Source organism: Danio aesculapii, chromosome 25, assembly GCF_903798145.1.
Source record: "Danio aesculapii chromosome 25, fDanAes4.1, whole genome shotgun sequence".
NCBI lineage: Eukaryota > Metazoa > Chordata > Actinopteri > Cypriniformes > Danionidae > Danio > Danio aesculapii.
Genome location: NC_079459.1, coordinates 4,555,411 through 4,572,059, shown reverse-complemented (window position 1 = coordinate 4,572,059; position 16,649 = coordinate 4,555,411). Strand labels below are relative to the sequence as shown.

Sequence of the window (16,649 nt, the reverse complement as noted above, 5' to 3'; positions counted from 1 at the left end):
TCCTACTTCTATGTTTATCCGCCTGATTTTACGGTCGGTTTCTTTTTTACTGCCTCCTGTTGCTTTAAAGTTTCACGCCTAACACGTCAAGTATAAATGCCTTGTCCGGTTCATGAGGTGCACGAACACTCAGTGGAGGTCTGCACTTTGGCGCCAGGCAAAAGTAAAAATAAGTCTTCAAGTGATATTTTTTCCGATTGTCTACACACTCAATTTTTTTTTTTGCTCGTTTAAACTACTTATTTAAAATGCGCTGAAATAACACAATTCTTGAGATTTCATTGGGACAACTTATTTTTTTTTTATGTTCAATCCACATAAATTTGTTAAAAGTGTTAAGTTAACTTAATTTGTATTGGGACAACATGAATGAATTGTGTGAAACCATGTATTTTTTACAGTGAGAACAAACCACTGTTATTCATTAACTTGCATAATTAATCTATCTTATTAACCTAATTAACCTAGTTAAGCTTTTAAATGTCACTTTAAGCTGAATACTAGTATCTTGAAAATATCTAGTAAAATATTATTTACTGTCATCATGGCGAAGATAAAATAAATCAGTTATTAGAAATGAGTTATTAAAACTATTATGTTTAGAAATGTGTTGAAAAATCTTCTCTCCGTTAAACAGAAATTGGGCAAAAAACACTAATAATTAATAATTCAGGGCTAATAATTCTGACTTCAACTGTACTTTTTTGGAGTAACTAAACAGCAGAGTAACTTTACAACTTCTACGTGTCGCTGAATAAATCCTCTCGCACATGGATGGACATCTGTTGCTATTTGCATGTTGTTTAAAGGTTGAATGCACGTAATTTATGCATATGTCCATGGCATCCCACCTGTGCTAATCTCTGCTGGCTCTCGGCATCACCGGGGCACACCAGGGCTTGGTGGGCTTCGTGGATGAGCATGGCTGAACCCTCCATCACGTGATAGGCTGAGTCCAGCATGGCCGCTGCTGCCTGGGGCTCCACGGTACTCGCTGCCACTCCTCTCGCGGCCTGAGCCAATGTTCTCAGAGCCTGAGCGGTTTCCCTCGCTGCCACACCTGAAACGAACACACACAGAAAAACATATGCAATCATATATACTTAGTCAATGTATTATATGCCAATCCTGAACAGTCCAACATGGATGCTTATATATTATTTAAGTAAGTGACTACCTCGCTGATTGGTTAAAGCAATTTATATATGGATCTAAAATTATTGGCTGCTTAATATGACAATATTTGTCATTCTGAAATGATAAGCTCTTAACAATCAACCATTACATTGGTCAGATAGATTATTCTACCAATATCTGGCATTATGAAATTTAATTTATCAGTAATAAATAAATATAGCAACCTATATTGGTCAGGTTGACTGATAAAATTATATCTTGCATTCTGAGAGGATTTCTAACATTTAACAACCAACTTCTGTCTTATATTGGTATCAATGAATCATTGCGTAATATTCCCATGACTAAATGACAAGTTTTTTTTTTGGAGAACTGTTAATATGGATGATGATAGCACTGTAGTGCTTATAACGGAGCTCTTTGGAATGCAATACAAATGCGCCAATGCTGCCTTGTTAACGTGAGTGAGTTTTGGGACTCCTTTTATTTATATTTACTTCATCATTCTGAGATGATATCTAACATTTAACAACCAACTTCTGTCTCATTTGGTATCTATGAATCATAGCGTAATATTCTCATGACTAAGTTACAAGTTGTGTTTTTTGGTGAACTGTGAATACGAATGGTGATAGAACTGTAATGCTGATAACGGAGCTCTTTGGAATGCAATACAAATGCGCCAATGCAGCCTTGTTAATGCAAGTGAGTTTTGGGAATGCTTTTTTTCGATATTTACTTCATTACATAATGAAAAAAATATATATCTTGCATTCTGAGATGATATCTTAGATTTAACAACCAATTTCTGTCTTATTTTGGTATCAGTAAATCATAGCATAATATTCTCATGACTAAGTTACAAGTTGTGTTCTTTGGTGAATTGTTAATATGGATGCTGATAGCACTGTAGTGCTGATAACGGTGCTTTTTGGAATGCAATACAAATGCGCCAATGCTTGCATGTTAAGTGAGGTTTGGGACTCCTTTTCTTTATATTCACTTCATTATATAACATATATATATATATATATATATATATATATATATATATATATATATATATATATATATATATATATATACATTTTGAGATTATATCTAACATTTAACAACTAATTTCTGTCTTATTTTGGTATCAATGAATCATAGCGTAATATTGCTCTTTTTATGTTTACAGACTGACTTGCAATAAAATGTATTATGAAATGAATGCTATTTTTAAAGCGCCCAGCCTAAATGTCATGTCCAAAATAAAGCTTTAAGCCTCGTTTTGGCACATGTTGACCCAGAATGCCCCTGCTGTTCCAACAAATGAGTGTGGAAAGAAAATGAGACGCCATATGGGATCTGGCCTTTACTTATAGAACCGAAAGCAAAAGAAAAAAAACGTAAAATTGCATCAAATTGCATTATCCAGTCAAGTAGAGCCCAATTGCTGATGGTATGTTAAATCTAGTGAAAATAAGATTAATGAGGGATGGGGTTAGTTATACCCTTGGCTTGAGAAGCTGCAGGAGCCGGAGTAGAAGAGGGGGGATTTGTTCGAGCGTGCCATTAAAATCTGTCTTCAGAAGCTCTCTTGAGAGCGGCGATCCAGACAGACAGAGTGAAAAATTGATGGGTGGTTCAGGTAAGTTAAATCACTTCTCTCTTAGCTTTTTTACACCTTAAATTCACAATAAGCATCTTTGTTGCAAAAACAAAGCTTTTTTTTTAGATGCTAGCATTGTGTAGCTATATATTTTCAAAATGATCAGAAATAAAAGGGACAAAATGTTAAATTTACAGTGCATTACCAGCCACATTATTAGGCACACCTTGCTGGTACTGGGTTGAATGTTGTTTAGCCTTTAGAATTGCCTGCTTACACAACAACATTTTTGGTAATATTTTATGCGCTTTGCATGTTAGAAAAAAGGATGCGTTGAAAATATGCTCATTTTACAACTCCCTTAGGGTTAAATAGTTGTGTTTTAGCATTTTTTTATTCATTCAACCGATCTCCATATCTGGCAGGAGCACTTTTACAGTAGCTTAGCTTAGCATAGATCATTGAATCGGATTGGACCATTAGCATCTTACTCAAAAATGACCAAAAAAAATTTCCTATTTAAAGCTTGACTTCTACTTCTGTAGTTACACCGTGTACTAAGATTAATGGAAAATTTAAATTTGCTATATTGTGGATCACAATAAGCATCTTTGTTGCGAAAACACAGCTCGTTTTTGAGATGCTAGCATTGTGTAACTTTATATTTTCAAAATGAAAGGTAATAAAATTGACAAAATGTTAACTATACAGTGCATTACCAGCCACTTTATAAGGCACATTTTGGAATCCATTTAGCCGATCTCCATGTCTGGCGGGAGCACTTTTAGCTTAGCATAGATTAAACAACATAGATTCCATCCATTTCCAGCCTGGTCTTAGCTGGTCAGCTAAAACCAGCTTGACCAGCCTAGCTAGGCTGGGAGCCCAGCCAAAAACCAGCTATGTTCAGCTTAAACCAGGCTGGTCAAGCTGGTTTTAGCTGGATTTAGCTGGTCATTTTCCAGCCTGACCAGCTAAGTCCAGGTTGAAAATGGCTGGAAATCAGCCCGGAAATGGCTAAAAACCTCTAAAACCAGGCTGGTCAACCAGCTAAAACCAGCCAACCAGCCTAGGCTGGTTTAAGCTGGATTTTTCAGCAGGGATAATATCAGAAAAGCATTCTTTGCTAATTCTACATAGCAAAATCACATTAGGAGCCAATGACTATCAAAGTGCAACATTGTTTACAGTCAAATAACTAGTGCTAATGGTGTTTTCAAGTCATACTTGCAGGTGATTTCAGACCGGAATATGTCACAAGTTGTCACTGAACGAAAGTGCGAATATAAAATCTCCTGAAATACTGTATAATGCCACAGAAAAAAAATCATCATACCAGTGTAGTGTTCATTTCCCTGTGCGGCGCAGGTCAGTAGCTGGGCCATGGAGGAGCCCACAGCTTTGGACGTGCTCCCCAGATCCTGAGCACACTTCTCCAACTACACACAAGCAGAAATAACAGTGAGAACTTCTGCTGAAAGTAGTATCATCTTTAAGGATTTTCTGTTATTATAGGTTCCACTTACAGATTCTCCTGGTAAAGGTTTGAGTTGTAAGTCCAGCGCAGCCATTTTGGCATCCTGTAGTTCACTCTTCAGAGTCTGGACAGCATTGAGAGCGGAGTCGATCTCTAGAGGACCACATGCTTCATGAGCCTATCACACAAATGCACACAGATAAAGGCTGTGAGTTGGACTGCACGAGTAGCTGAAGGCGACTGCCATGCCAATGATGGAAAATCGATGGAAAATCGATGGAAAATGAAAAGTTGCTATTTTCTAGGCTGATATGGCTAGGAACTATACCAAAGTCCCTTTAAGGTAAGCCATTTTACTCGGCGGCCACCTTTGAAACACCTCTCGGGCATTCTGTCTGAATGGGGAAACATCAAATTCTCAGAAAATTGCTTGCCAAATTACGATTAAAGCTCATATTAGGAATCACCAATGAAATTAAACACCAACTTTCTCTTTAATTTCTTTTCTAAACGTTCAAATCACACAAAATCTGCAGAAAATCACTGGTCCGAGCCCCTTCTCTGGAGAATCCTCAGGGCGTACTCACACTATGCTATCTGAACTGTGCCCAGGCCTGTTTCCCGGATCGTTTGAGAAGTGTGAGTGCTCTGAATCGGGCTCAAGCACCTCTCGAAAAATGCTGGCAATAAATGCAAACGAAAAGCATCCAGGTGTGCATGAGCCTTTAACCTGAACAGCGCATCATCGATGACATAAGCGCGCTCAGGCCCGAATTCAATGTGAGTATGGGCCGTCGGGGGAGATGGGAGGGGCGGACAAGCGTGCTTCGGCCCGGTTCAAGTCAACTGTACATAGTTTGAGTACTCCCTCAGTCTATAGCAATCAATGATCGCCTTCTGTACTAGTAGGCGGGGCTTCATTCGCCATATTAACCATTACACTTTTCCACATTCAAAACTATACGAGTTACATGTCTTCTGTATTCTTTGACTTTACTCTCATTCTGGCTTAATAATGAAGAAACTTTGCTGCTCTACCATGGCTGCAGTAGTCGCAATAACACTGCGGAGCTCTTGAAAACAGTCTTGAGCTTATTATACAGCTCCGTTATATCATTGATATCATCTACACTCCTTTTTGACACTTTGAAGCAAGATGCTAACGGTCTAATCCGATTCAATGATGTATGCTAAGCTAAGCTAACAGTTGAGATGGAGATTGGCTGAAATAAAGAGGCAATAAAGACCAATTACTGACATCATGCAAACTTCCTACAAACCTACATCCAGTTGAAGTCAGAATTATTAGCCCTCCTGAATACTTTTCCCCAATTTTTGTTTAATAGAACGATGGCTATCTGAACACATTTCTAAACATGACAGTTTTAATAACTCATTCTAATACTTATAATGCAGCTATATTATATTATAATCTAATACAATAATGCAGCTAGCTCTCTGCAACTCTCACATGGTTGCCCACTGAAGCTAAGCAGGGCTGCGCCCGGTCAATACCTCGATGGGAGACCACAAGCTAGGTTGCTGCCGGAAGTGGTGTTAGTGAGGGCAGCAGGGGGCGCCCAACCTGCAGTCTGTGTAAGTCCTAACCTCACAGTATAGTGACGGGGACTCTATACTGCTCAGTGAGCGCCGTCTTTCGGATGAGACGTTAAACTAAGGTCCTGACTAAAGGTCATTAAAAATCCCAGGATGTCCTTCGAAAAAGAGTAGGGGTTTAACTGGCCTCTGTCCGTCATGGCCTCCTAACCCTCCCCATATCATAACTTGATTAATCTCCTCTTCACCAATCAGCTGGTGTGTGGTGTGTGGTCAGGCGCAAAATGGCTGCCGTCGCATCATCCATGTGGATGCTGCACACTGGTGGTGGATGAGGAGATTCCCCCTATGTGTAAAGCGCTTTGAGTGCCTAGAAAAGCGCTTTATAAATGTAAGGAATTAATTAATTAACTAATAACTGGTTTCTTTTATCTTTGCTATGATGACAGTAAATAATATTTGACTAGATTTTTTTCAAGATACTAGCGTTCAGCTTAAAGTGACATTTAAAGGCTAATCTAGGTTAAGTTAGGGTAATTAGGCAAATCATTGCATAATGATGGTTTGTTCTGACAATCAAAAACAAACATTGCCTTAGGGGGCTAATAATATTGACTTTAAAATGGTTTAAAAAATTTAAAACTGCTTTTATTCTAGCCGAAATAAAACTAATAATAAGAAAAAATATTATAGGAAATACTGTAAAAATTTCCTTGGTCTGTTAAACACAATTTGGGAAATATTTGAACAAGAAAAATAAATCCACAGGAGGGCTAATAATTGTGACTTCAACTGTAAAGTACATTCACAAACAGCTACTTCACACAGTTCACGAAATGTAATGCACAAAAGTGTAACGGGCATTTGGTTTTGAGGACTACTAGGCAGCAGTGAACTGTGGGCACCTTCTGTGCGGCGGTGCGCAGCTCTGCCAGGCAGGTGGCCAGGTTCTTGGCACACTGACCAAGCTGCATCGCGGCTGCCTGGTCGGTGACCGTCGGAACAGCCGCTTTTGAAGACGTCACCATTTTACTGCCTGGCTGTTTGGAGACAAATAACAGCAAAAAAATAAGTGAGAATTATTTAATGCTGATTTAAAAGGCTGCCAAACAAACAGAATTTAGTGTTTACCTGCAGGAAACTCTGGCTGGAGATGATAAGGGCCAGTTGGGCACCAAGATCTTCCGGGTGGACCTGACTGCCCCTCATCCCCTGCACTAGGTGTGGAATGTGGTCTGCGACAGCCTGGAGAGTTCGAGAAGTTGAACTCAAATTCTAGCATTGAGTGTTCTGGATCATGTAGAATACATTTTTTACCCAAAATACCTTGCAGCTGAAGACGAGCTGCTGATGAGACATGGTGTTCTTATTGGATGCAGCTGCATTCTGGGCTGCAGCGATGGTCTGTGTTGCAGCTGCTGCCGCCTGCTTTGCTGCATTCTGTTTCAGACAAATGACAACAACAGATTAGAAATTCAGTACATTCTAACACAGGAAATATATGAATACACTACCTGACAGTCTTGTTGTCTTGGTTTTAGGAAAATAAAAATGCATATTATTTTACCAAAATATGACCATGCCTTGAATTTAATCAATTATTAGGACAGTAAAGTCTGACTTTACTTAGAATAAAGTCTTGTCACTTAACAGAAATAATGTCCAGTATAGAATATAAAGTCATGCTGCAGTGGAAACAGAATAAATATTGTGTCTGACTCCATCATGAGCTTGGAGGACTGCATCCATACATCTCTGCAGTGACTCAAATCAATTCTTAATAAAGTTATCTGGAATGGCAAAGAAAGCGTTCTTGCAGGACTCCCCGAGTTCATCAAAATTCTTTGGATTCATCTTCAATGCCTCCTCCTTTATCTTACCCCAAAAATGCTCAATAATGTTCAAATCTGGTGACTGGGCTGGCCAATCCCGAAGCACCTTGGCTTTCTTTGCTTTCAGGAGCTTTGATGTGGAGGCTGAAGTATGAGAAGGAGCGCTATCCTGCTATAAAAATATTACTTCTGTAAAAATCTCACTCTAAAATTAATATAAATATTTAATAAAAATAACAATAATAATAATATTAGTTTAATAATAAGCTATACAGCTGTGAAATTACAATACTATAATCCTATTTTATATTATACTACTATTTTATATATTAGAAAAATAATAAAATAGAAGTTAATATTTCATATAAATAACAGAATTAGTATGTTATTTGTCTTGAATATTAATTTCTATTTTATAAAAATTTTATTCATTTTTATTTACAGAGAATGGTCCAAAAAAGAGACAATATCCAGTGAGCGGCAGTTCTGTGGGTGCAAATGTCTTGTTGATGCCAGATATCAGAGGAGAATGGCAGGACTGGTTCCAGCTGATAGAAAGGCAACAGTAACTCAAATAACCACTCGTTACAACCGAGCTCTGCAGAAGAGCATCTGTGAACGCACAACACGTCCATCCTTGAGGCAGATGGGCTACAGCAGCAGAAGACAACACCGGGTGCCGCTCCTGTCAGCTAAGAACAGGAAACTGAGGCTACAATTCACACTGGCTCACCAAAATCGGACAATAGAAGATTGGAAAAACGTTGCCTAGTCTGATGAGTCTTGATTTCTGCTGCAACATTCGGATGGCAGGGTCAGAATTTGGCGTCATTAAAGGATTTAGCCAATATTCACAGTGTTACATGCTACAGTGTAACAGCAACAGGCTGCAAAAGAAATACAAAAAAGTCTCTTTGTACTACGACAGAATATTCAGTGTGTGAGGAAGGATGATGGGTGAAAGAGAGGAGGGAAAAAAAAAGAAAGAACCCCAAGAACAAAGCTATCTTTGTTGATGTGAAGAGACCAAACTGAAGCAGAACCCTGGATTCCACTGACCAGAACTGGAAAAAACAGCATCTATGGAAAACTAGACAGCTTAACAATGTGTCCAACTGAGTACAAGATGATAAAACGCTTCCTCTCATCTATTTACAGACACATGAGTAGAAATATATACTGTGTGACTGTACGGTGGGTTTCGATAACTCCTTTATAAAGCAAAGAATAATTATTTAAGAAGAGAGGCACTTTCTGTCTTTCAAAAGGATGGTCAAATGAATCAAAACATTTACAGATTCTTCTTTGCAAACATTGGAAGTGGATGGATATAGCTAAATGATACCGTGAGGAAAACATATACATATATATTCTATTCAAACTCCACTTTTTTTGGAAATCGGCTCATTTTACAGCTCCCCTAGAGATAAAAAGTTGAGTTTTATCATTTTTAAATCCATTCAGCTGATCTCCTGTTCAAGCACTTTTAGCTTAGCTTAGCATAAATCACTGAATTGGATTAGACCATTAGCATCTTGCTCAAAAATGGCCAATATTTCTATAAATTTCTATCAATTTTCTCTCTGATTGGATAATTTGAATCAGTGAATCATTACCAAGAGAGTTGCTCTAACTGGAACATTTGAATCAGTGAATCGTTTACTGGAGACTTGCTCTGAAGGGAACATTTAATTCAGTGAGTCTTTAAACACATACTTTCTCTGATTGGATCATTTGAATCAGTGAATCATTACCTAAAGAGACGCTCTAACTGGAACATTTGAATCAATGAATCGTTCACTGGAGATTCACTTTGACAGAAACATTTGAATCCATGAATCATTAACTGGAGACTCGTTCTGACCAGAAAATTTTAATCAGTGAATCGTTACCTGGAGACTCGCTCTGATTGGAACATTTGAATTAGAGTCTTTAACCACATACTCTCTCTGACTGGATCATTCTGAATACGTGAATCAGAACCTAAATACTTGCTCTAACTGGAACATTTGAATCAGTGAATCGCTCACTAGGGATTCACTTTGACAGAAACATTTGAATCAAGTGAATCGCTCACTGAAGACTCACTCTGTAGGGAACATTTGAATCAGTGAGTCTTTAACCGCATACTCTCTCTGATTGAATCATCTGAATTAGTGAATCATTACCCAGTGACTCGCTCTAACTGGAACATTTGAATCAGTGAATCGTTCACTAAAGATTTACACTGACGGGAACATTTGAGTCAGTGAGTCTTTAACTACATACCTTCTCTGATTGGATCATTTGAACGAGTGAGTCATACAGACTCACTATGATCAGATCATTTAAATCAGTGAATTGGTAACTGAAGACTTGCTATGACCGAATCATTTAAATTCAGTTAATCATTAACTCACTCTGACTGGATCATTTGAATCAGCTAGCCTTAACAGAAGACGCTCTCTGATTTGATAATTTAAATTAATGAATCAGTAAATACCCACCTAGAGACTCGCTCTAACTGGAACATCTGAATCTGTATATCATTCACTGGAGACTCGCTCTGACCAGAAAATTTGAATCAGTGAATCGTTAACTGGAGACTCACTCTGACCAAATAATTTGAATTAATGAATAATCCCCTGGAGATTCGCTCTGATGGGACCATTTGAATCAGTGAGTCTTTAACCACATACTCTCTCTGATTGGATCATCTGAATGAGTGAATCATTGCCTAGTGACTCGCTCTAAATGGAACATTTGAATCAGTAAGTCTTTAACCACATAGTCTCTCTGATTGGATCATTTGAATCATTACCCAGAGACTCGCTCTGATCAGATCATTTGAATCAGTGAATTGGTGACTGCAGATTTGCTATGACTGAATCATTTAAATCCAGCAAATCATTAACTCACTCTGGCCCGATCATTTGAATCAGCAAGCCTTAGGAGCAGATGCTCTCTGATTTGATTATCTGAATCATTGAATCAGTAAATAATTACCTAGAGACTCACTTTAACTGCAACATCTGAATCAATGAATTATTCACTGGAGACTCGCTCTGAAGGAAACATTTGAATCAGTGAATCGTTCACTGGAGACTCGGTCTAATAGGAACATTTGAATCAGTGAGTCTTTAACCACATACTCTTTCTGATTGGATCATTCTGAATACGTGAATCAGAACCTAAATACTCACTCTAACTGGAAGATTTGAATCAGTAAATTTTTCACTGGAGATTCACTCTGATGAGAACATTTGATTCAGTAAGTCTTTAACTACATACTCTCTCTGATTGGATCTTTTGAATCAGCGAATCATTAACTAGATACTTCCTCTGACAAGAACATTTGAATCAGTGAGTTTTTAACCAAATATTCTCTCTGATTGGATCATTTGAATCAGTGAATCATTAACTAGAGACTGAATCAGTGAGTCTTTAACCAAATATTCTCTCTGATTGGATCATTTGAATCGTTTACTGAAGATTCGCTCTGACAAGAACATTTGAATCAGTGAGTCTTTAACCACATCCTCACTTTGATTAGAATCAGTGAATCAGTAAATCATTACCTAGAGACTTGCTCTAACTGGAACATTTGAATCAATGAATTGTTCACTGGAGTCTCGCTCTGATGGGAACATTTGAATTAGTGAATTGTTCACTGGAGACTCGCTCTGACCAGAACATTTAAATCAGTGAGTCTTTACCACATACTCACTTTGATTGAAACAAATTGAATCAGTAAATTAGTAACTGAAGACTTACTGTGACCAGATGATTTAAAACTGTATATCACAATGAAAGGTTACTTCTGACTGAATAATTTGAATCAGTGAATCCTTGATTCAAACCAGATGAATCAGATCATTCACATATGAATCATTAAGTATGATTTGTGAACATTTTTAACAGGTAACGGTAATGTGTCCTATAATACATCTGCTCACCTCCAGTCTGTGAATGAGTTTCTTTTTGATGGCGTTTTGGGCAGCGGCATTGGTGGCGACTCGTAGCCCTTCAGCCGCCTCTCTTAGCCTCTGCTGCTGGTCTTCATTTTCCGGATATGCCGCAGCGCCCTGCACAAATACAGTTCAGATACAATAACTGCATTTAGTTTATATAATTCATCAACTTTGGGTCAGATGTTTATAATTGTAGTCAATGTTTATAATATACTAAATAAAGATATTTGGGGGCTCGTCCGGGATCATTTAGCCCATTTTCTTATAAGGGGTCATTCAATCAGTCATCTTCCTTCGGCTTAGTTCCTTTATTAATCAGGGCTCACCACAGCAAAATGAACCGCCAACTTATCCAACATATGTTTTACACAGCGGATGCTCTTCCAGCCACAACCCAGTACTGGGTAACACCCATACAATCTTGCATTCACAAACATACACTACGGCCAATTTAACGTATTCAATTCACCTATAACGCATATTATGGCATTAGAAATACAGAGAGGTTTTTACATAATAACCAAAAATACAACATTTAAAGGAGCAGATACTATTTTTTTTAGGATATAGCAGTATATACACTGATTTAATATGGCATATTACTTGTTTCCAAAATTCCTAGCTACCTGCAATGTGTCATTTTGTTGCCATCGTTCCATTTTATCTCCCTGCTTAATGGTTAAACAGAAAATCAAAGGCAATCCTCAGAGGACGAAGTTGTCACAGATAAATCCCAGACTTGTTCAGCCTTTGAAGGGAGATTTGTCAAAAACTCTAGGCTACGCCATACACACACTTTCGGCACATTACAAAACACCCAGTCTATGCCATTTACAGACTCACAGCCCATAATAAAACATCCAGTCTGCACCATTCTCACACTCAGAGCACATTACAAAATATTCAATGCAAAGAGGAATTATGGGTCGTGTGCTCCAGCTCTGTTACCAAGGAAACCACGTGTGGCGCATCTCTCATCTTTACGTTTGATAATGTCAGTGATGGGCTGATTAATGCAGCGTGGATCAAACGTGCCTAACAAGCCAGGCTAGGACTTCATATTATGTCTGAATATGAATGACATCCTGGCACATTTATACTTCTCTACGTGGCTGATAGGGACTGTCAATCAATTCTGTGGTCTATTCCATCATGAATCAAATCTAAATCATGGCTCACGGCTCTTTCAGGATTGAGAGATGAAGGACTGATGAGGAAGGGAAGCATATTTTATACTGTGACTGCTGAATCTGGGTCCTGGATAACCTTAAAAAGAGATCTGAGACAGTACCGTGGTACAGTACAATCTTATTACAAACTGAATAGACAATGTGGATCATGGTGTCATAATGTGTCTGTCTGTCTGTCTGTCTGTCTATCTATCTATCTATCTATCTATCTATCTATCTATCTATCTATCTATCTATCTATCTATCTATCTATCTATCTATCTATATATCTATCTATCTATCTATCTATCTATCTATCTATCTATCTATCTATCTATCTATCTATCTATCTATCTATCTGTCCGTTCATCCATCCATCCATCCATCCATCCATCTGTCTGTCTGTCCATTCATCTATCTATCCATCTAACTATCTATCCATCCATCCTTGTTCATCTTGTTCATCCATCCATCTATCCGTCCATCCATCCATTCATCCATCCATCTATCCATCCATCCATCCGTCCGTCTGTCTGTCCATTCATCTATCTATCCATCTATCTATCCATCCATCCTTGGTCTTCTTGTTCATCCATCCATCTATCCGTCCATCCGTCCATCCATCCATCCATCCATCCATCCATCCATCCATCCATCCATCCATCCATCCATCCATCCATCCATCCATCCATCCACTGTTATCTATCTATCTATCTATCTATCTATCTATCTATCTATCTATCTATCTATCTATCTATCTATCTATCTATCTATCTATCTATCTATCTATCTATCTATCTATCTATCTATCTATCCATCCATCCGTCTGTCTGTCCATTCATCTATCTATCCATCTATCTATCCATCCATCCTTGTTCATCTTGTTCATCCATCCATCCATCCATCCGTCCATCCATCCATCCATCCATCCATCCATCCATCCATCCATCCATCCATCCATCCACTGTTATCTATCTATCCATCCATCCATCCATCCATCCATCCATCCATCCATCTATCTATCTATCTATCTATCTATCTATCTATCTATCTATCTATCTATCTATCTATCTATCTATCTATCTATCCATCCATCTGTCTGTCTGTCCATTCATCTATCTATCCATCTATCTATCCATCCATCCTTGTTCATCTTGTTCATCCATCCATCCATCCGTCCATCCATCCATCCATCCATCCATCCATCCATCCATCCATCCATCCATCCATCCATCCATCCATCCATCCACTGTTATCTATCTATCTATCTATCCATCCATCCATCCATCCATCCATCCATCCATCCATCCATTCATCCATCCATCCATCCATCCATCCATCCATCCATCCATCCATCCATCTATCTATCTATCTATCTATCTATCTATCTATCTATCTATCTATCTATCTATCTATCTATCTATCTATCTATCTATCTATCTATCTATCTATCATTCTGTGTCTATCAATCTTTCTAATCCTAAAGCAAAACCACAACAAATGTCATGTTTAGCAAACTTAAAATAATAATAACAAAACAAAAACATACCAAACTAAAGTAAATACTAAACATTTTTACAAAAACAAAAAACTAAAATAAAAAACCTAAATCAAACTAAAGTAAACATTAATCAAAAAAATACCCCAAAAACAACAACAACAAAAATCCAATAAAAACAAACCCAAAGTGAAATTAAGGCAAATATCAATCCAAATAAAAATAAAATAAATAAAGTGATAAAAGGAGTTAACGAAAATGAAAAAAGCAAACAAACAAATTAAACACAAACACAAAAAACAAAAGCAAAAAGTAAAACACAAAAAACAACAAATATTTAAAAAGATAAAAAACAAACAAACCAAAGAAACAAAAACTAAACAAAACCAGAACAAAAAATAAAAAAAACAAAAAATTCTAAACAAAACCAGAACAAAGAAATGAACAATCAAAACACTCACCTGAAACAAACAAAAACAGAAAAACAAACCTACAACTAAACCAAAATAACACAAAGCAAAAGAACAAACAAATAACCTACAAGACCAGTTCAAAAACAAACTAAATAGACACCAAACAAAACAAGAAACTAAACTAAAAACACTAAATCAAACTAAAGCAAACATCAATCAAAAAAGAGCCAAAAAACGAACAAATTGAACAATAAACAAACCCAAAAGCTAAACTAAGGCAAATATCAAACCAAATAAAATTAAATAATTAAATTATGAAAAGCAACAAACAAAAACAAACAAAACAAAAAAGTAGACCAAACAACCCCCACCACACGAAAAACTAAAACAAAAACTAAAAAAACAGAACAAATAACAATTAAAAAAAACAAAAAAAAAACAAAAAAAAACACCAAAACAAAAAATAACCAAACCAAAAACGTAAACAAAACTAGTACAAAGAATGAATAAACAAAAACAGAAAAACAAACCAACAATCAAACAAAAAAAACCCCCAAAAGAAATAGAACAAACAACAGAAGCAGATTAAAACAAACCAAACTAAAACAAATACTAAACAAAAAAAGAGCCAGTTTTGACAGCAAACCGAAGTGTTGAGGGGTCTGTTAGGTTGTATTAACTCTCCCCATTGTTCTGAATGAAATGCCTCTTTACTACATCCAATAAGCTTGCAGTAAAGAAAACAAGCCACGCCCCGCACAGCTGTTTTCTCCTTTAACATTCCATTCCATTTCCTCTAGGAACTGCATCACAATACGAGAAAAAAATGGTCGCAGCTTCCGGTTCATGTGGACTTTAAGACTTTTTAAAGGCCTTAAATTTCTCTAAATTGCTTAATCGGCTTTTAATACTTTTTAAGACCCCACTCACACCCTGATACTGTACAGACAGGTTGAATCTTGCTTCAGTTTTCATACCTTCGCAGCTTCCACCATCCTAGCAGTGGCATCTGCCAACAGTTTGGCGGCCGCCAGCAGTTTCTTCGAATTATCCACATCGATTTCAGCCTCAGCGTCCGAGCGCATCGCATTCACCAAGTCTGATGTAGCCTGGGCCAGAACCCTCGCCTGTCGCACCATTTCACCTGTAAATGCGAAACACAAACGTTATTTAAACGCCATGTTGTGTGGGCAGATCTTACATTATATTCATTCCCTCAGAAACATCTCCTGGCATATTCTTGGCTCCGTCCACAGTGTATTCGCTGTCCTTGACTGCAGACTAGGAATCAAATAAAATACCAACAGCCATTCCACGTGTCTTTGATGTGTGTGAATCTGGCAGCGCTTTGAAAAATCAATCTTTCTCCATATCGCTTCGGGAAGAGCTGCTCGTGCACCCGTGTGACCTGAAGTACATCATTGATCAAGGGCCCTTTCAAAAAGCGTGCCTACTCGTTTTCTCCATAAACGGACTCTGTATTTCCCGAACACCTACATGGATCCAGAAATACAAGCGCTGATGAGATGATCGAGGGATGGAGAGAGAGGTATGTGTTAGGGGTGTTTCACCTCTCGAAACGTAGGATGGATTTCAGTGCGGAAATAGTACGCTTGGTAAATCAACACCAAAAAGCATTCAGCCGTTTGACTTCGTTTTCAGAGGAAAACCACCAAAGGGTAGGACTTGATGTAATTCGAAAGTGGGCTTTTCATAACCTGAATGTAAGTTAGCATGAATGTGGGCGAATATAAAACATTAGACTGGGATGCGGAGACTGGTGAGGTCAGGTTCGGCTTTGAGAACATCTCAGTGTATTTAAAACCCTTAAAATGTCTTTTATTATGACTAGTTTTATTATAAATATGCTTGCAATGTCGTTATATATAACTATATTCATTCAAGTCCCCCAAAAGTGTACCTGGCTCAAAGGCGCATTAAACGGTAATTAAAGGTGCAGTATGTAAGTTTGATACCTAGTGCATGGTTACCGCTACATTCATTCTTCCATGGTGGGGCGCC

The 16,649-nt window shown here is 37.8% G+C and overlaps 1 protein-coding gene across 1 annotated transcript in view; it reads right to left on the bottom strand.

The window, feature by feature from the left end:
* The window catches only part of tln2b (talin 2b), a 254,218-nt gene that overhangs the window by 74,404 nt on the left and 163,165 nt on the right, over window positions 1-16,649 (bottom strand). The window contains exons 20-27 of the mRNA XM_056452174.1: window positions 15,605-15,771; window positions 11,533-11,661; window positions 7,092-7,205; window positions 6,897-7,010; window positions 6,671-6,805; window positions 4,258-4,386; window positions 4,068-4,170; window positions 852-1,060 (exon numbers count right to left, since the gene is read on the bottom strand). Of these exons, the coding sequence (XP_056308149.1) occupies window positions 852-1,060; window positions 4,068-4,170; window positions 4,258-4,386; window positions 6,671-6,805; window positions 6,897-7,010; window positions 7,092-7,205; window positions 11,533-11,661; window positions 15,605-15,771 (1,100 nt within the window). The remainder of the gene's footprint in view (window positions 1-851; window positions 1,061-4,067; window positions 4,171-4,257; window positions 4,387-6,670; window positions 6,806-6,896; window positions 7,011-7,091; window positions 7,206-11,532; window positions 11,662-15,604; window positions 15,772-16,649) is intronic.